Source organism: Penicillium cosmopolitanum, assembly GCF_028827165.1.
Source record: "Penicillium cosmopolitanum strain IBT 29677 chromosome Unknown utg000009l:1.0-9042332.0:1.0-9050551.0, whole genome shotgun sequence".
NCBI lineage: Eukaryota > Fungi > Ascomycota > Eurotiomycetes > Eurotiales > Aspergillaceae > Penicillium > Penicillium cosmopolitanum.
In genome coordinates this window covers 1441707-1461435 of record NW_026622679.1, presented here as the reverse complement: position 1 = coordinate 1461435, position 19729 = coordinate 1441707, and the positions used below count along the sequence as shown (strand labels likewise).

The 19729-nt window shown below is 51.1% G+C and overlaps 7 protein-coding genes across 7 annotated transcripts; 6 read left to right on the top strand and 1 right to left on the bottom strand.

Annotated features, from left to right (window-relative positions):
- Positions 1-852: 852 nt before the first annotated feature.
- Positions 853-1987, bottom strand: N7509_008647 (class II aldolase/adducin domain protein; the record flags this gene model as incomplete). Its single annotated transcript, XM_056633284.1, has 5 exons — positions 853-927; positions 980-1148; positions 1207-1339; positions 1401-1661; positions 1741-1987. The coding sequence occupies 5 exons, from the start codon at positions 1985-1987 to the stop codon at positions 853-855; spliced, it is 885 nt and encodes a 294-aa protein (XP_056483904.1).
- A 987-nt stretch (positions 1988-2974) lies between these two features.
- On the top strand, positions 2975-4423 carry N7509_008646 (putative Golgi transport complex component Cog5; the record flags this gene model as incomplete). The annotated part of the gene is made up of 1 exon (XM_056633283.1): positions 2975-4423. The coding sequence occupies one exon, from the start codon at positions 2975-2977 to the stop codon at positions 4421-4423; it is 1449 nt and encodes a 482-aa protein (XP_056483903.1).
- Positions 4424-5956: 1533 nt separating this feature from the next.
- Positions 5957-6151, top strand: N7509_008645 (uncharacterized protein; the record flags this gene model as incomplete). The annotated part of the gene is made up of 1 exon (XM_056633282.1): positions 5957-6151. The coding sequence occupies one exon, from the start codon at positions 5957-5959 to the stop codon at positions 6149-6151; it is 195 nt and encodes a 64-aa protein (XP_056483902.1).
- A 2919-nt stretch (positions 6152-9070) lies between these two features.
- N7509_008644 (C2H2-type zinc finger protein) lies at positions 9071-11148 on the top strand (the record flags this gene model as incomplete). Its single annotated transcript, XM_056633281.1, has 2 exons — positions 9071-10918; positions 10975-11148. 2 exons carry the CDS (start codon positions 9071-9073, stop codon positions 11146-11148), a joined length of 2022 nt encoding a protein of 673 aa, XP_056483901.1.
- Positions 11149-12668: 1520 nt separating this feature from the next.
- On the top strand, positions 12669-13236 carry N7509_008643 (uncharacterized protein; the record flags this gene model as incomplete). Its single annotated transcript, XM_056633280.1, has 2 exons — positions 12669-12752; positions 13048-13236. 2 exons carry the CDS (start codon positions 12669-12671, stop codon positions 13234-13236), a joined length of 273 nt encoding a protein of 90 aa, XP_056483900.1.
- Positions 13237-14597: 1361 nt separating this feature from the next.
- N7509_008642 (DNA replication factor Cdt1 C-terminal domain-containing protein) lies at positions 14598-16040 on the top strand (the record flags this gene model as incomplete). Its single annotated transcript, XM_056633279.1, has 1 exon — positions 14598-16040. The coding sequence occupies one exon, from the start codon at positions 14598-14600 to the stop codon at positions 16038-16040; it is 1443 nt and encodes a 480-aa protein (XP_056483899.1).
- A 456-nt stretch (positions 16041-16496) lies between these two features.
- N7509_008641 (mismatch repair ATPase MSH2) lies at positions 16497-19396 on the top strand (the record flags this gene model as incomplete). The annotated part of the gene is made up of 2 exons (XM_056633278.1): positions 16497-16520; positions 16592-19396. The coding sequence occupies 2 exons, from the start codon at positions 16497-16499 to the stop codon at positions 19394-19396; spliced, it is 2829 nt and encodes a 942-aa protein (XP_056483898.1).
- Between the last annotated feature and the right edge of the window lie 333 nt (positions 19397-19729).

Sequence of the window (19729 nt, the reverse complement as noted above, 5' to 3'; positions counted from 1 at the left end):
GTTGCATCTATATAGATGGCGTTTGTCCTGAGGATGAAGGAAGGAAGGAATGGTTTTCATTTTCATTTGTCAACTATAGTGTTTCAATAATCCAACTGGAGCTAGCCTCCGTATCCTTATTCTTGCAAGATCGTGCTTCAAAAACAGACTGTCTTCAAGTTCGTCTTCGTCTTCGTCTCGTTAGCAGACTGCTTCGGTGCTATTTGAAACTGATGTGTTTCGGTTCTATACTCTGCTCAATCTTGGGGCCGATACGACTATCTCAACAGCTTTGGGTGATGATTGGATGCCGAAGAGGACATTAATGGACCTGTGGTGCAGGGTACTAGTAGTACTAGTAGTAAGTACGCACACTAACTTGAAGTAAGTTTTGTTTGTTGAACTGGAGCCAGTTTGAAAAGAACCTTGGAGACTTTCCATGCCTGCGCGCCGCAGTGGCCAAGAAACACCTTCGCGAAGCAATATATTCTATAGCTTAACTCTTGAATCATTCAACACGGGTACAATACTACTACTAACTAGTATGTGCTAACTCACTATAGAATGGCAGTAAGATAACACTAGTAAGTACTAGTAGTATCTCTCGTCTTGCTGTTCTCGTCATTCAAGGGCCCTAGGCTGCATTCCTCGCATTGCTACCTTGCGGTTGAAGGCAGGGGACAAACTTGAAGAACTCGGAACTTGGAGCTATTTTGGTCATGTCATGAAATTCAACTAGAAATATAAATCCCAGACAACGATCTGCTCGTCAGAAACCAAGTCCATTATTCTATAAGCACATGTAAAACTGATCTTCGCTTATAATTTTCTTAAATGATATACCATCTCGCCGAATACTGTAGCAACACTACTTTATTGAAGTACCCTCCCATTGCTCTCTTCTACAATCAGATCGAACTCTGGTTGAAACTCGGTGTAAAGGTTGTGCTATAAATTATTAGTACAATATCAATATCATACTCAACTTCATGATACTCACGGGGTTCTGAGCCACATTGGCGGTATATTGAGCGACCTCATCATTGATAATTCTCTTGGGGATTCCATTGGCAGCAGCAGCCTCAGCCAGAAGCTGCGATTGACAAGCATTTTCCAAGAAAGAATAAAGGATGGCAGCTTCATCAACCGTTGTGCCGACGGTTAGAAGACTAGAATCCCCTCGTTAGAAGAAAGTAGCTAGATTCATTTTCGGATTCATCCACTCACCCATGGTTTTGCAGAATGCAAGCAATGTTATCTTTGCCAAGGGCAGCCGCAATTTGCTTCCCTTCATCTTGAGAGAGAGCAATGCCACCGTGGTCCTCGTAAACGCTCACGCGGCCGAACAAATTGCATGCGTCTTCATTCGATAAGTCAGTATTTCCGTGTTAGGGTAAATCAAGATGTCAACAAAGACATACCTTGAGTAAGCATCTCGATGTTCTTTCCAAATGAACTCCATGTTTTTCCATAGATGCCATGGGTGTGAGCCGCGGCAATGACATCAGGTCGAGCCTTGTGAATCTCGGAATGAATCATAAAGCCAGCCTCATTGATGGGAATCTGGGCACCACCCTCAGTAACATAACCTTCATCATCGACAAGCACCAAGTCGGAAGCCTTGATAGTGGAGAAATGCTTGGCGAATGGGTTCATCCAAAAGTGGTCCTTCAGGATAGGGTCTTAAGTACGTTAGCTTATACGTAGGACTCCATCATGATCTGATTAGTTCATACCTCTCATCGAGATATGTCCAGATACACCCTCTCCATATCCAAGCTTGCCGAAATAGCGGAAAGCAGCAGCCATGTGTTCCTTCATCCACTGTCGTTGCGCCAGAGGATCCGAAAAGGGTGGGGATTCCGCGCAGCTTCAGGGCGCCATCGCGGGTTCCTCGAGCTAGGGACTGGAAGGCGGCATCTTGGGCTGCGGGAGTGACTGTGATCTGTTCTTCACCAGCCAGTAGGAACGAACGTTGAGTCTGTTGGGTGGACGTAGCGGTAGTCATTTTGAATGACAAGATCGGTCACAACTATACAATCCTCTTGACTTGAAGACGGATATTGAGATTTGGAGTGTGGACCAGAGTGGATCAGCCAAACGGGAATGCGCATTTTATAATAAATCATCAAGCGGACGGGATCGCCTACCAAATCTCCTTTCTACAGATAACTGCACAGGGGAAGGTAACCTAGCCACTGGGACGCTTCAAATGGCCCCGTGAAAGTTTAACGGAGGGCTTATCTCTGGGGGGTCCACCCGCAAACCCCGCCTGAGTTGTCATTGGAAGGTGTCACTCCCTTTCGGTAAAGTGTCGGAAGAAGGCGTGTCGGACTTCTGTGCGTTGGTATTTGCCTGAGAGATTGAAGAGTCATCCTGAACGAGATCTTCTTGCTGATAAATCGCGCTCTTGATTGGAGTAACTACCCCGTTTGGTTGTGTCATCTCTCTGTAGCCGTTTAGTTGTTCATTCCAGGTTGCTCTCTGCTTTCAATGCTCCATGGCATGACACTATACTAGTAATTGGAGATTGGGTGCTATATTTTGAAATTAGGATCTGAATTTGTGAAGTCTGGAATGGAGCATCGGCCAAATGAGCGATACTGTTAGTGGTACGTAGTACTCATAGAACTATCAAATTGGCAGCCTCAGGCTAGAACACCTAACACGTGACCTTTATCAGAGCGCCATATCGCGGAGGTTCCTGAAATCGCGACAGCTGTCTTACTCCACGAACCCCGCCGACACTCGTGCCTAGCTCAAGGAAGGCCCGTGGTCTGATACAATCGGTCAATTACTCTGTGATAGTCGCAATTAACGAGCCAAATTCGCCTCGCAACCTTCGTCGAGACCTGCCCTGCAAATGTTGCGTGTGAGCGCTTCTTGAGTCGTTACACTAGTACCCCACAGTGTTTCTGTTCATTCGTCCCGGCGTCTGTCCAAAATCGTTCATTTCGAAGCGTTGATTTCCCATTGAACGTCTCACATATCCATTATGACGGAAGGGGATCCATCCTACATTGACTACGAGGCCTTTTTAGACCCTGACTTCTCACCGTCTGGGTTCGCCAATACACTTGTACTCAGTACCAACAATGCCACAGACACGCCTCTAGATTTATCGACGCCACTATCACGGGTGCTTTTTGATCTTCAGGAAATTGACACCCACATCCACGGCCTAACTACGAGATCCGCCCTGCCACTACTGGCCCACACGCAAGGTCAAACTGGAGCCGCAGAACATATATTGAAAGAAACGGGGACACAGATTGCTTCAGTCACACAAGGATATGAGCGCTTAGAGAAAGAGGTTGTGCAAAAATGGCAAGCGGCGGACGAAGCTCGAATTGCCGCCGAGAAGTCATTAGCGACGGTTCGGCTGGCACGAGCCGTGTCGCGCTGTCTCGGACTTGGTCGACAGTTGGAGAGCCAGGTTGCAGAGATATTGGGCCGTGGCACTGCCGGTCAGTCTTCAACTGGTCTCGATGGGGCGACTGTAACAACAGGCAAGGAAGGGTTCCGAGCTCTAGAGCGCGCGGCATATACGATTTTGAATTTGCGACAGATGTACTTGGCCACCTCGGAAGACGAAGAGGGATACGGACTAGATCGAGTCAAAGTCGCTCGCACGTTGCGCAACGAATTTGTCATTCCAGCCGAGAATATGGTCAAGTCAAGGGCCCAACAAACCATCAATCAATTTTCGATATCTAGCCCAGGGGGCGCCTCAAATGGTCAATCATCAGGGTCGAACTATAAGCAAACCCGCGATTCAAAGTCACGCTTGGCTACAGCGGCAGCAACTCTGTACCTCCTTTCGCCTATTCCTCGAGAACCGGTCTCAGCAATCGACTACAAACCTGAGCTTTTTGTTTCAACAGTCCAGGGTTACATGCATACGGCAATTATGAGTTCCGTGAATACTCTCGCAAAATCCCTGTCTCAGCTGCCTACAATGGATCGAGCACTGGGAGATGTATCCGCGCGTTGTCAGGACATTGTGGCCTTCGAGACTATTCTACGAAACCTCCGCGCACCAGCACATCCTCTCCTCGAATTGGCCAGCACCCATGTCGACCAACCTGCATCAGATGCCGAGGCCGCTGCTGATAAAAGTAAGGTCAATCTCTTACAACCGGTACTTCGAAGCCTCGACACATCCTCTTTGCCATCGTACTACTGGCGTTCACTTGCTTCATCTCTCTCTAGCCGGGTTCAGGAGATAATCAATCGCGGCGGCGTGTCAGCTCGGACTCTACGTTCCAATCGGGATCGCTTGAAAGCCGAGATCAGAGACTGTGTGCTTCGATCTTCGCAGGCCTCCACTGCCGGAGTAATGGCCGATAAGAGCCGATCAGGGACCGACCCCGTGAGCGCGGCAAACTGGGAACGCGAAGCCGCGGTAATGGTTAGCTCGGTGGTCGGGCCGTTGAGCCGTTGAAGTAGATCACCGCGACCCTAATCCAGCTTCATTTGTTGTTAATACGCCCCGTTAGCGAAGCCTGAGGTCTGAAAAAAAAAGATCTCTTATAGACGTCATCATAAGGAGATGATTACAAAATATAATGAACAAACACACATCACTTCCACCCCTGAAGATGTCACCCTAACGTGACAATGTTCTCCATCTTGTACAGACTTCCGCTATACGTACCTCGCCATTGATGATCTGACCCATGTAACTCCAGTTCCACCTTCCGCGGTACACCCGATCTGAGACCGGCGTGACGGGGCCTGTCTACCCCAGAAATCCAAAACAGCCATGTCCCAGGTACCTGGGACAAAAGAAAAGAGAAGAAAAAAAGGTAAATTAAATGGAAACGGTGGTTTGAACCATGAGAAGCTGACTGGGTGACACTAGCTGAAGAAGCATTCAGACCTCTAGCACTGGGAGTGAGGCCGTATTGCCCAAAGACTCCGGGATTCGGAGATTTTACGGTGAATAAGAAGTCATCTGACTCCTGCACAATACACCGGGTGGCTTACTGAAATCGTATTTTGAAGGTGGCTGGGACCTGACCGCGCGCACTGCAGCTTGACTCGGGCTGCCTTGCTGTGCCATGTACGGAGTACAGCCTGAGAGTACACGGTCCCACCGGGCTGTAAAACAGGTTGCCGTGTAAGTCGAAGGCGATTCTTTCCGAAGGGCGGAGGGAGGCTGCTGGGCCTTGATAGTGAGCATGTACTCATGCGGTCACTATCGAGAAATAGATATCGGATGGCCTCATATTGAGACGAGTAGAATGTGAAAATGAGAGACAGGGAGAGGAAACGAGACAGCGCTGTACACCCAAGACTGCCCGTTCTAAGATCACATGTATGTATAGGTATAGACGAGCATCGTTCGGGAGGGTACCGAATAGCCTCATCTTCTGGATCACCGACAACAAACCCCAAACCCCAAACCCCAAACCCCTTTTCCCCAGCTCAGGCCAGGTCAGCGAGAGTCTGTGCCCGTCCGTGCCATTTTTGTGGCCAAGGCCCTCCAGGTACGCATCCTTCTTGCGACACCCCTCAGGTACATGGATGCTCCTGGCTCACCATGCAATGCGCGGGGTTGTCATTGGCCGTGCGGGGCACAAATTCGACGAGGCCACGCGCGGAGACCTGTCATCTGCATCCACTTGACCGCTTCAAAGGCGAAACAGCGATGATCAGCCATTCTCCACCCCCTGCGTGGACCTCCAAAGAAAAGGGAAAGAGAAACCAGGAACAGAAAGGAATGGGGATGGCGGCAGGAATGTACCGAGTACGATGTACATATGTATCCAATTATGGAACGACGCTAGACTACACACTACTGTACATATGTACTACTCCGTACACGCCCGTCAGATCGCAGGATCGCCACAACGAAGTCAACGACGTCATCCGATCCACTACGTCGATCGCAAGCTTCCCACTAGGCCAACCTAGGGATCCTTGAGTCCTCGATGGATCCTAGATGGTCCCATCACCGCCGTGGCCCTGCTTGATGGAGGGCATGATTCAGGTTATCGATAAGCCCTGCAGCCGGTACCTGGCTCTACTTGGCCACCAGGCCGTGCGTCTGGCCGTGGCGCCCTGCATTTGTACCTACAGGTACCCGACTGCTGGTCTTGGTCTTGGTCCCTCCCAGCCGCCTGCTGTTGTCTTGGATTTCCATGCCAATCAGCATGGCTCGTCTTGAACTGTCCTGATTGAACAGCCCCCTCTCTTCTCCTCTCCGATGATAGAGGGGCAATGCGCTGATCTGCGTCTCGGTGGTGTCAACCGTCAAGTCACAACGCGCTCCAGATATGAAATGTAGGTGGGCACCGTGTCTCAGCATACGTGTATTCCACGGTGTCTGCACCAATCGTGGCGCGGAATCCCACTTTCTCCTTCCCCCAGTCCATGGCCGTGTCTCCGATGGTGCGACGGATCGGAAATCTTGGACGAGGAGAAGTTACTGATCGAGAGAAATGAAGCACATCATCAATATGGCGGGTGGCGTCACGGATCCAAGTGCCGTGCGCGGTTTTCTAGGTCCAAACCCCCCCCCTCTTCTCTTGCACCCAAGGCTGGTTGGGTTGACTCGGGGAGAAGGATGCCGACGTACGCAAAAAAGAATCCCGGGACGAAGGGGGAGATGCCGAACAGGAAAAACGGGGGGGGGGGAAATGGAAAAGAAAAAAAAAAAAAACAGAATTACAAAACAGAAGGCAAACGTTGTTTGAGAACACATTGTGGGATTAGAGTACATTAAAGTACTCGCGTACCGTGGGATATCGCCTGCATCATCGTCATGTGGATGGACAACTGTACGACCTTGCTTGGAGAGGCGGCGATCATCGATATCATCTTCCAGCTTTCGTGCCGTTTGCAGACAAGACCCCAGGCCGAGAACCCCAGCAAAAGGAGGAGGGGAAGAAAGTGGGGGGGAAGAAGGGGAGGGGCAAGATCCTCCAAAGGTTTACCAAATTTACACGGCCCCCGACGCAGGCACGGTGATCCTCAACGGGCGAGTCGGTGGCCACCGGGCCCTGAAGGTTTCAGCTCGCCGTGAGCGGGGAAGGGTTTCCGCCGCGGGAGAGTGGTTGGATGAACTCTCTTCAGAACTACGGTACCCTAACCTTGGGCGGCGCTAGGGGGGACTCATGGCTATGATATCCGAGGGGGTTATCCTCGGGACTATACGAGTGTAGGGTACAGTAGTATATCGGAAGGGACCCTGGGATCCAAACGATGAGACTGATCAATCCCCGCATCTTGCCATCTCGTACTGAAGAGGCTGGCCAGATCGTACCTCATCCATGGGCCATGCGAGGCTCGAGCCAAAACGCAAGCTGTGGCGTTTTAGCACTGGGCCCTCCCTTCATTCTGTGACAGGGGGCAGAAACGGAGATTTTTTATTTTTTATTGTTTTGTATCGAAAGAACGGACCATTCGGAATGGCCAGGCTGGACCCCTAACCAGGTAACGTACGAATCGAAGACTGGGGAGTAGTATGACGGGGGAACTCGTTCGACTGCAAGAGATACATCGGATGCAAGGGGGTCGCATGGGCAGCAAAGGGCCCTCTCGTTCCTTCTTTCTTTCTCTCTCCCTCTCTCTCTCTTCCAACAGACCGAACTACGAGTATACCCAAGTCAACCGGGGGTGGAAGAGGGGTGTGGTCTCGACCAACCTGTGGACACCAGCGCCAAACGGACCGGTCGATTGGCTCCACCAGAGGGGACAGTGGTCAACGTCAAAGACTTTTTGTTTTTTCTAAGCTGTATCGGTGGTTCGAGGACCTGGTTGAATCATCAGGTGCCCAGGTTCCTGGTGCCTTTGGATATCCCGGGCTGTTTGACTGTGACTGTCCAACAGTATGTTCAGTGTGGTCAGGCACGTCCGGGATCGGTAGGAATTGTATTGAAGATCCTATGTATTCGTACAGAGGATGTACTCGTACTTGTCTTGTCTTTGTATACTGTAGTAGGGTTGCTGTGATATGGTGAAACACTCGATGATTCGCATCGGTAGGCCCGGAAGCCCTCGAGTTCCTGGGATGTTCAATCTGACTCGCCGTAAGCTGAGTTGGAGGGCCCTTTTGCCCCTCGCTTCCGATAAGCCTCTTCTCGTCGTCACCACTCTGCCTTTCTTTCCACTCTGTTGCTTGCTCTCTCTATCCGATCTTTCTATCTTTCTTCAGGTTTTCTTCCCTTTTCTCTCTCTTCTTCTAGTGCATCTTCTGCATCTTCTTCTTTGTTTCCTTCCCTAGGCCTTGGGCTATACTCTTTCCTTGATCATCTCGATCTATCTCTTACGACAATACGAGTACTCGTACTTCTCTTTTCTTAAGGCTTTCCGGTATCTCCACCAGGCTTATTTACCCTGAAACCTCCCCCACCTTCGACGATCCCAGTTCTTCGCGTGGCGGTCTCCCTCGCAACGTGCCTTTTTTTGAAAGAGATGCTTGCGATCGGCTAACGATCGTTTCCCTTTCCTCCCACATTTCCACCCCCCCCCCTCCTTCTCGCCAACCCTTGCGTCGCCACATTTTGCGGGTGCAGTCCATATTCCACCTTGAACCCTCCCATCTTTACTTCCCCCTCTTTCCACAAAGAAAAAGAAAAGAAAAAGGAGAAAAAAAAGAAAAGAAAAGAAAATCCAGAAGAAGTATACTCTGTGTCCGCGTGTTCGTGTGAGAGAGAGAGTGAGAGAGAGAGAGAGAGAGAGTTCCAGGTGTGTGTGTGAGAGTGAGAGAGAAAGAGAGGCAAGTAAGCGCCAGCCTCCTAATCGTACGTGTCGAGATTATCTATTGTCCTTGTCCTCTTGTAGTGGCCCTGGTTACTGAAGTTGTTTTTTTGCGCAAATGTTCACAGTCAATCTCGCCTTTCGACTCCGCATCTCCCTCCCCTCCGAGTACGCTGGCCTATCCTGGCGGCTCTTACGATATCTCCACCCCCTCGACATAGATTATAGACTCCCGTTCGCATCTGGGACTGTGAGTGAAGCGGATCGTGTTGCCGGCTTTGCGACCGCGGGAGGATAGGGTGGTTTTCTGTTATTCGCCTCTGGCCCCTCGCTCCGAAGCAAGCGAGTTTGACATCACCCGCCTCCACTTCTTACGTCGCCGATCATGGCTTCCTTCCTACCTGTCAACACCTCGCCCATGACCGACGATATCGCCATGGATGGTGCGACCACCCCTCGTGCGAATCCGAATGGCGTACCGGCCACCCCGGATCGATCTTCCACCACCGAGCAACGCATCGACGGCACCATGACTACCGGACTGGGGAATGATGTCTCCGTGCGGACGGTAACCTCTGGTCATACGAGGACCTCTTCAAATTCCGACGAGACGATGCATGGTGACTCGGAGGGAGAAAATGATTTGACCGACCAGGAAGACGACCAAGGGAATGCGCCTCCCTCAAAAAAGAAAAAAGGACAGCGCTTCTTCTGTACCGATTTCCCGCCTTGCAACTTGAGTTTCACCCGCAGCGAGCACTTGGCCCGACATATTCGAAAGCACACCGGCGAACGTCCCTTTCAGTGTCACTGTTCTCGCCGTTTCTCGAGACTTGACAACCTTCGACAACATGCGCAGACTGTCCACGTGAACGAAGAGATCCCCGGTGACTCGTTAGCCGCGACCGGCACCCGCTTTCAGCGTCAGGTACGAACGGACCGAGTACGTCCTCCTGGCCGGGCACGAGCTGGTACTGGAGGCAGCCAGGGAGGCCACAGCAGAGGCCATAGTCGGAATCTCTCAACCTCCAGTATCACATCCACCGCCTCTACATATAGTCAACCCCCAGAGCTTCGGCGTAGGCCTCCGCCGTTGATGATGGCCACTGATCCGACGGCACGAGCTCGACTAGGACTGGATCCGATGGGAGAGCCCCCAAGTACGCCACCGGGCCAAGTTCGTGGCATTCCAGGTCCTGCAGCCACAGGTTCGCCATACACCCCATCCAATGCATACTCTGCCGCAGCAGGCAGCAGTCCACACTTCGCCTCGCCCATGTCCACTGCGTCACACGGCTTTTGGGAGGGTAAGACAGCTGCCCGCCGGCTTTCTGTACCAACTAGTAGCAATCCATTTCTCGCACAGCATGGAAATGCGTATCCTCCTGCTTACGCCAACTCACCTGCTGGGCCTCCCTACCCAACTGCAGCTGGGGTGTTTGCTAGCCCTACCAGCAGCAACTACCCGGCTTCACGGGACGAGAGTACAATCAGCGCTGCCGAAGCCGAAATGCGGAGACGAACCTGGCATCCTTCCACTTACCCTACGTTTGGTCGGCCAAGCACTAGCGGCCTGAGTCAATATCATACACCCGACACCGTCCAGCCTCCATCATTCGGCGTCAACAACTCGTCTGAACAACCACCTCGGCTACCCGGAATCGAGAGTTTCGATAAAGTCGTCTCCCAGCAGCGACCTTTGACTCCACCTACCCGAAAGGCGAGCCCAATGCAGCTTGATAATCAACACCGTCCGCCTCCACCGACTTCCACCCAGGCATTTGGCTCCACTTTCAACTACTCTCAACCGTCGGTGCGGCCCGCGCCTCCAATATCTGGTCCCGGTCATCGTCGTGGCCATGTATCTTGGGATATGTCTCTGCATACCAATCTGACGGGTCTTGATATCCGTGATCGACGGTCATCAAGGGACGCATCGCAGTGGAGCCAACAGACCATCCAGGAGCTTCATAATGTCTCCTCTCGGCCCTCTTCATCTTACCAACCGACATTCGGACCCACTGCGGAACGAAGCCCCGAGGAGCATCGTGGGCATGCGCATAACCTCTCGATTGGAAGCCGACCGTCACACACTTCCCCAGAAGATTCCAGCAGCAGCGAAGGAGTTCACACCCCATCCACGGCCTCGGTCGAGTACCACCCAGCGATCGTACACAGCAGCGGATATATTGAATCCCACGACTCCTCACTTCCCTCCGCTCATCCTCAACCGGTAGGAACTCCTCTTCGAACGGACGGCTCTCGCCTCGGTTACTAATGCCGTCATAGATCTGTGGTCGACAAGCTTCTCACGCCGACGGCTACCCTGGTCATGCCGAGCAAGAGCCCCGATCGGATGCCTTCCCGGACTCCTCCGCACGCGATTCTGGCATGGGACGGCTTGAGGCCCTGGTGGCTGTTGCAACTAGTGAAAACAAAGGGACTGCCAAGTTGTTCCTGTAAATTGCCCGTACCCGATGAATATTTGAACAAGGGGTGCTATATACAATCCTCGTCGAAGAAAAAGCATCTGTCATCCACGTCGAATATGTGGCGTGGATTTAAATCGCCATTGGAATCCCTCACATCATTCATAACTCAACACTCGCTCTCTTTCAACCACCACCCAAGAAAGTAATTGATGCAATGTCCCTGCTCGTCTTACTTTCTTTCTTATTTTCCTTTTTTCTTACCCCACAACCGCGCAGAGCTCCTGATGAAGTGACGAATTAACGAATTTATACATGAAATGAAATCTCCTTGTTTGTTTGGGAGTCTGTTGGTTTGGTTTGGTTTTGGTTGGTCTCGTCTTTGATCTCTGTTTTTATTTAGTTTTTCTTCATGTTTCCTCTGGTCGGTTCTCGTTCCCGGTTGACGGTTCTTTGCTGCATGTCCTGGCGTTTCGAGCAGGAGCGTTTGGATGAAACCGTGTGCATGACCGATACCCCAGCCTCGATGAATTGGTTTTCACCCACCCTCCCCTCCCTCCCTCTTTCTTGGTCGTGGTGTGCCTTCGATCGCTTCGGCACTCCGCTTGCAGTACAGTGTCTTCCTCCCCGCTTCCTCTTGATTTGGTCGGTGGATTCTCCACGTCTCTACAGTTCCAGTTCCGTTGCCTGTTTTACTATACTATTTTACTTCATTTTTTACACATCCTTTTTGAACCGTCTTCTCCTTCTCTGTCATGTGGTGGATCATATCATGTCATGTCATGTTACATACGGGATTTCATCTGAACTTATGATATGTTTATTCTCATTATGAATGGACATGCAAATTTGCATCGATATACAACATCGTTGACTCTAAAGTAATCCTGGTGGTGGTGTAGTACGATAATTGTATTTGGGCACACCTACTACTAGTAGTACTACTGTAAAGGACCATTGAAATGATGACGTTTACCCCGCAAGACTGAAAAGGATCGACCCGTTCCCGCATTCTGGACTAGTACTAGTAGTATTGAGATGCCCAGCACTATCATATGAGAGGGGCCATCCCATGGATGAGAATGAACCAAATCTAGCTTGTGAAGAAGGGACCGTGGGTCGTCCGTGCATAGCAGACGGAATTACGAGGCGACTATGACTGGTCGGTGACGTCGGGGTCGGTGCAGCAGCCCTTGGGTTGCTCTGCGGCGTGGGGTGACCGAGTCAAAAGAGACAGAATAAAGTAATAGCAAGGATCCGTTCATTGTTCACAGTAATGAACAATGGAATCCACTGGCATAATGAGATCTAACTCACTCAACCCGTTACCCGAATATATCATGTCCAACAAGTAGCAGGTGAAAACCGGGCTGGCCACAACCGGCCAAGTGTGAACGGGGGAGCTCCAGTTGGGAAGACGTCATCGTCCCGTGGCTGCGACCTTGTTGTTCTGGCTCCTTTAAAAAGCAGGCATCCCTGACCTCCTCTCGCCATTAGTCCGATTTTTGTCTCCTTGAAACCTTTCCCCTTCACACATTCAACTCAAATATCATCATGTCGAAGAACCGAACGGGCCTCTACCTCGGTCTCGCCGCTGCCGGCGCTGGCGGGTACTACCTTTACCGTGCTGGCGGCGATGTCCAGGGCGCCAAGAAGGAAATGAAGTGTGCGTACCCTATGATCTGATGGTCTGCTTGAAAAATCCATGGAGACTATCTATCTCAATCGGGGCAGCATTGGAATCTGAACTAACATTCGACCCAACTAGTCGATGCCGAGAAGGCGCGCGAGAAGCTCCCCCCGTGGCGAAGATGCGCAACAGAAGGGAGCAGAAATTGGCAAGGAAGCCGGTTACCAAGTTGATGAAACTGTATGCATTCGATCTTAAATCTCCCTTTTGTCTCTTCCCACGTCGCTGACCAGATAAATACAGATCAACAATGCCCGATCCAAGTTCAAGCTTGACGAGCGCATCCCCGAACTAGCCCAGGATGGCAAGGATAAGCTCGATGGAATCCGCCAGGACGCCCGCGACAAGATCGACCAGGTGGATCGGACTGTTGAGCAGAAGGCGGCAGAGGCCAAGGGAAATGTCTCTGGTTGGTTCGGCGGGAAGAAATAGAAGTAGCTCATTCTCTATATTTGAGTATGATGCTGCTTGACTCGGAGTCGCTGGGGCTGCAGTCCTACCATGCTACCGATACTCTGTGACTATGATGTGCATGACTGTTACTTTAATTCATCCTCTTTGAACTGTTTCGAATTCTAATCACCGCGCATGGTTCTTCAAATACTCTAGTAGTTACCCAGTAGGTGGAAGGCGGCCGAGGCTAAGATACTAGTACCTGTTCCTGGTTGATCCACTGAAGAAATAGACGCAGCTCATACTTCGTACTTGGGGTAGAATTCCATCGACCCTCTACGACTATGATTCGGGTTATTCCAAAGCATTGCTAACAATTACGGCTCATTCTTTTCATGTATCCCAGCCATACATAGTGATCTTGCTCAGTGGCGTGACGTGAATACGATGGCGTGCGCTCCACCTTGGTTTACCAGAGCAGTTGCTCGCTTCAGCTGGTGCAGAGTCCCCTCGAATGCTGGCTTTGATATCTTTCCTCGTTCAATTGGTGTGTACAGAGCTGTTCCATCATACGGTATTCGCAGACCTGTTATTCGACCGAGGCAGCGGCTTCACCTTGGCTCCAGATTCATCTAGGTTGGTCCCTCACTTTTCTGAAGGAAGTCACACCCAGTTCCTCAGTACTAGATATCCCTGTATCCGATTATGCCGAACATCTGCCCAGGTGGCTGCAATACTCCCAATGACCCCCATACTCGTATGCATACGAGAGTACAGTACGCAGTACTCTGTACTACTAGTCCAAAGCCAGCCCCACCTGTTTGACTCGCAGCAGAAGTAGCACAAACCAATTAACGGACCCGGGGCCGTCGGGCATATGCTCGTGCAGTCAATACTCGTAGGCGCATTCCGATGCCAGGGGATTACCATAGTTACGAGAATGCCACCCCACTCAGATGTCCATCGTCCATTGTTTCTATTTTATCTCGAAAATCCCACATCTCTGAGAGTCTTGATTTCTCCTTCTTACTTTGAGATCCCAAATCTTTAATTCTGTTCTTTTCCTGTGACTCCGTACACGTTGTGCTGAACGAACCAGATCCACGCGACGCGTCTCCACCTTAATTTAATTAGCCCCCCCAATTGGGCTAAGGGCGTCTCTCAACGCGACGCGTCTTAACCGCGTTCTCTTCTGCCCCCATCAGAGACACGACTTTAATTTCCCTCCTCTCCACACAGTTGAGCTTTCCTCATTTTACCTCACTCTTCTCATAATACTAGGTATCTCTTACCCTGATTATTCGCAGCTTGCATTTATTCATCGCAACTTCCTCAACCAAGTGCAATCGACTATCGGAAGCCACAAAGTGCAAAAAAAGACCCTGCCGACAGCAACCGCGATGCCTCGCACCGCCAGAGCGCCCTGCCTTGCTCAGGCCCAGCCAGGAATCTCAGTCTTTGGTCGGGCAACAAAGGCCGGCGTCACGCCGCAATTACCCGCGAAGAAATCTGCGACCCTTCCAGTCTCCCCGTCCAAGAAGCGAAAGTTGCAGGAACTTGAAAACGTGGACACCTCCAACCGACTGCCCGTTGTTGAAGAAGCCGAGACCCCATCGAAGACTCTGAAACTCAGCCAACTGTCTGTTGCCTCCCCTCGCAGTGGCCACTATGCTTCGCCAAAGCGTACCCCGAGCCGCCGCACGCGTACTTCAGCCAAAATCGCCGAATCTCCCTCCACACCCAACACCCCTTCGAAGCAGCGCACTCTCAACTTCCAAAAAGTCGTCCCCGAGCCGAAACTTGCACCTCGTGCCAAATGCATTACCGAATTCATCGACCTCCACTCAGCCATGGTTCAGGCCCTTTCTATCCACTCCGCCCACAATGGACCATCAACACCCGCCGATCTGAGAGAATTCCTTCCCAGCGTCACGCGGATTTGGAAGAAGCGCAAAGTTCAGCCTAAGGACCTTCAGCGTATGGTCTGGGTCTGGGAACGCAGCTTGAAGGCCAAAGATATTTCCTATCGTCTAGCCAATTACGGTCTTGGAAAAGTCTGCCTGGAGCGTGCCGTTCAGATCGACGATCAACCTTCAGCTCTGCAGGATGCATTTGAGCAAGCATTTGATCTCCTTTGGGAGCAAACCGAAGACTCCTTGAAGGCTGCTGCCGAAGAAGACCGCCCAGCTTTGTTCCTTGAAACCCTTGGCCTCGCCCCCATCCACGAGTCCCTTGCCCCCTTTTCCGCGTTCCAGAAAGGTCAACAACGCTTGCAGGACTTGAGAGGAGGCATTATCCGCATGAGAGCCGAGAAGATGGGCTCAGAGATCGAGAACGGCGGTCCAAAGACCTTGGCGGCCAACAACAATCGCCGACAAGGCCTCCTTGACCGAATTAGGAATAAAGAGCTTGTCCAATCTAAACTGCCGCCTCCACCAACGAAGAAGGAGCTTGTCCGCAAGTCTGCCGCCGAACGAGTTGAAGAGGTCGCCGGAATCCTTGCCCTTCTCCGCCTGCGGGATACGTGGGAACTGGTATTAAGGCGATGCTCGCCACTCAGCGCAAACCATTCAAGCTGGAGACTATGGTCGAGCACGTGCGCGACTCGATTCGCAATCCTATTCCTGAGAGAAGAAGTGGAGGTGTGCATTGAGCTTCTAGCAGACGCTCGTGTGGCCGGGCACTGGATCAACATTGTGACGATCAATGAGATGCGTTCGGTGGTGCTGAAATCCTGTAAGGATATTGCAGCGAAGGATATCGGGAAGAAAGTTGCTCAATTAGAGGCAGAGTCGGACAAGACTGGCTCTTGCGTCCAGACTTCCGTCCTACGGAGCATTTGAAAGATCTTAGATCGTCGAATTGTGTGAATGTTTCATATTGACCCTTGGGAGCTGGTCTCCAAGTGGTCCTGCATCAGCGTTGTTTGATACCCTCCTGTATTCTAGCATACCATGTCTTACCCTCCACTATCAGGAGGTATTTTACTAGCTATTAGACCTCGACAATACCCTCACATTAATATAATACATACACCAAATAAAAGTACCTGGAAATTCGTACCTCAACAACCAAACTATAGAATTTCCTATTTACTGAATAATGTTTGTATTTCCAACTGGCTATCTGAGCGAGTAGTACGGAGTAGCCCCGGTACTTTACGCGTGGACGTATCACGTGCAGGCGCGCCCGCGGCCGGCGCGCGTCGCTGCTCACGTCAATGGGCAACAGTACATTACTCCTCAAGGCCTGGTGATTTTACTGCTTCTACTTCCACTGTTTGCAGAACCATCGTCAGGATGTCTTCACGACCGGATCTCAAGGTCTGTTCCCAAGAATCTCACTCGTGTCAATTTTCAGCAAATAATGGCTAACCATCTTCTCAAAACCACAGGTTGACGACGAAGTCGGTTTCATCCGCTTCTACAAATCCCTCCCCGAGTCGGACAACAATGAAACGATACGTGTCTTTGACCGTGGAGACTGGTACTCCTCCCACGGCAGCGATGCCGAATTCATCGCTCGTACTGTGTACAAGACGACTTCCGTCCTTCGCAACCTAGGCCGCAGCGAGACTGGCGGTCTGGCCTCCGTTACACTGAGCATTACTGTCTTCCGCAACTTTCTGCGTGAGGCTCTGTTCAGACTGAATAAGCGGGTTGAAATCTGGGTCTCTGGTGGCACGGGCAAGGGCAACTGGAAGCTGGGAAAGCAGGCTAGCCCAGGAAACCTCCAAGATGTTGAGGAGGAGCTGGGGAGTGTTGGTGCATTGTCAATGGACTCGGCACCAATTATTCTCGCTGTCAAGATATCTGCTCGTGCGGGCGAGGCTAGAAACATCGGCGTGTGTTTTGCAGATGCCAGTGTGCGTGAGCTTGGGGTGAGCGAGTTCATCGACAACGACGTTTTCTCCAACTTTGAATCATTGGTTATCCAGCTCGGTGTCAAAGAATGTCTAGTTCAGATGGATAGCTCACGGAAGGACATCGAACTGGGTAAGATCCGGGCTATCGCTGATAGCTGCGGTATTGCCATATCTGAACGACCCGCGGCGGACTATGGAGTCCGAGACATTGAGCAAGATCTCACTCGTCTGCTACGTGATGAACGGTCTGCTGCGACTCTGCCGCAGACGGAACTCAAACTTGCCATGGGCTCTGCGTCTGCCTTGATCAAATATCTCGGTGTTTTGACCGACCCAACCAACTTCGGCCAGTACCAGCTTTACCAACACGACCTATCACAATATATGAAACTGGATGCTTCCGCTCTCCGTGCTTTGAATTTGATGCCCGGTCCACGGGACGGAGCCAAGAGCATGAGCTTATATGGCCTATTAAATCACTGCAAAACGCCCGTTGGCAGCCGTTTGTTAGCGCAGTGGCTGAAACAACCACTGATGGATCTTGCCGCTATCGAGAAGCGACAGCAACTCGTCGAGGCTTTCGTGGTCAATACAGAGCTGCGACAAACTATGCAAGAAGAGCACCTGCGTGCCATTCCTGATTTGTATCGACTTGCTAAACGCTTTCAGAGGAAGCAGGCAAACCTGGAGGATGTTGTCAGGGTTTATCAGGTAGCGATCCGTCTTCCAGGGTTTGTGAGTGCGCTCGGCGATGTCATGGATGAAGAGTACCAGACACCTTTGGAGACCGAATACACTACCAAAATCCGCAGCCACTCCGATAATTTGGCCAAGCTCGAGGAAATGGTGGAAACTACCGTTGATCTGGATGCGCTGGAGAACCACGAGTTCATTATCAAGCCCGAGTTTGACGAGGGCCTTCGTGTCATTCGGAAAAAATTGGACAAGTTGCGATATGATATGGACATGGAGCATCGCCGAGTGGCCAAGGATTTGAATCAAGAAATGGAGAAGAAGCTATTTATGGAAAACCACCGAACGCATGGTTGGTGCTTCCGTCTCACTCGTACCGAGGCCGGCTGCATTCGCAACAAGCGAGAATATCAAGAGTGCTCTACTCAAAAGAACGGTGTCTACTTCACGACTACGACAATGCAGTCGCTTCGCCGGGAGCACGACCAACTTTCCTCCAACTACAACCGCACTCAGACTGGACTTGTCAATGAGGTCGTCAATGTCGCTGCTTCATACTGCCCGGTTGTCGAGCAGCTTGCTGGTGTCCTCGCTCATCTCGATGTCATCGTGAGCTTCGCCCACGCGTCCGTCCATGCTCCTTCTGGATATGTTCGCCCTAAAATGCATCCTAGGGGTACAGGCAACACTGTGCTCAAGGAAGCCCGCCATCCTTGCATGGAAATGCAAGACGACATTTCATTCATTACCAACGATGTCTCCTTAATTCGAGATGAATCCTCTTTCCTAATAATCACTGGCCCCAACATGGGCGGAAAATCCACATACATTCGTCAAATTGGCGTGATCGCGCTCATGGCCCAAACCGGCTGCTTTGTGCCCTGTACTGAAGCAGAACTCACCATCTTCGACTGCATTCTTGCTCGTGTCGGAGCCAGTGACTCTCAGCTGAAGGGTGTCTCTACTTTCATGGCTGAAATGCTCGAGACTGCTAATATCCTCAAATCTGCTACGTCGGAGTCCCTGATCATTATTGATGAGCTGGGCCGTGGAACTAGCACCTATGATGGTTTCGGTCTCGCCTGGGCAATTTCGGAGCATATTGTGACGGAGATTCGTTGTTTTGGTCTCTTCGCGACTCATTTCCACGAGCTCACCGCTCTGGCTGATCGGTACCAGCAAGCCGTCAAGAACCTACATGTTGTGGCATTCATTGGCGATGGCAATGAGTCCACTGCTGACGATGAGGCTGAAAAGAAGAAGCGTCAAGTCACCCTTCTCTACCGCGTCGAGCCGGGCATCTGCGATCAGTCCTTCGGTATTCATGTAGCGGAGCTTGTACGATTCCCAGACAAGGTTGTGAACATGGCTCGTCAAAAGGCAGAGGAGTTGGAAGACTTTACATCTGCAAACCCTGAGAATGGCGAGCAACAACAACCTACACCTTCACTGGAGAAGTACTCCCAAGAGGAAGTGGAAGAAGGCAACACTCTCTTGAAGGACATGCTTGTGAAATGGAAGGCAGAAATCGAGGGCAAAGAGCTGTCATCGGAACAGAAACGCCAGGTCATGCGCGATTTGGTCCAAGCGGACAGCAAGCTGCAGGCAAATAAGGTGTTCCAGGGTATTAAGGCTCTATAAGGGTGGGGACTAGGCTGTCTTATGGAGTATGGCGTTGGTGGAGGGACCACTCGGAAAAGACATTGAATAAGACATTCTCCCATTACGTATTTCGGGATCATTTTTCAAGTATTATTCATAAATTTCTTTCCAAATGATTTCTATGCGCGAAAAAGCACATCAATTCTTCCTCTGTTAGAGTATCCAGGCACAGTCAGTCACGTGGGGCAACTCTCCCGGCCTAGACGCAACGCGCCTCGCCTCGGGGCAGCGAGAGCGGGTCGACCTCTTCGTCTCTGTCCCTCGTTTGCTTGATGTTACTCGCGCCTCTTCTCAATTCCATTTCCACCGACT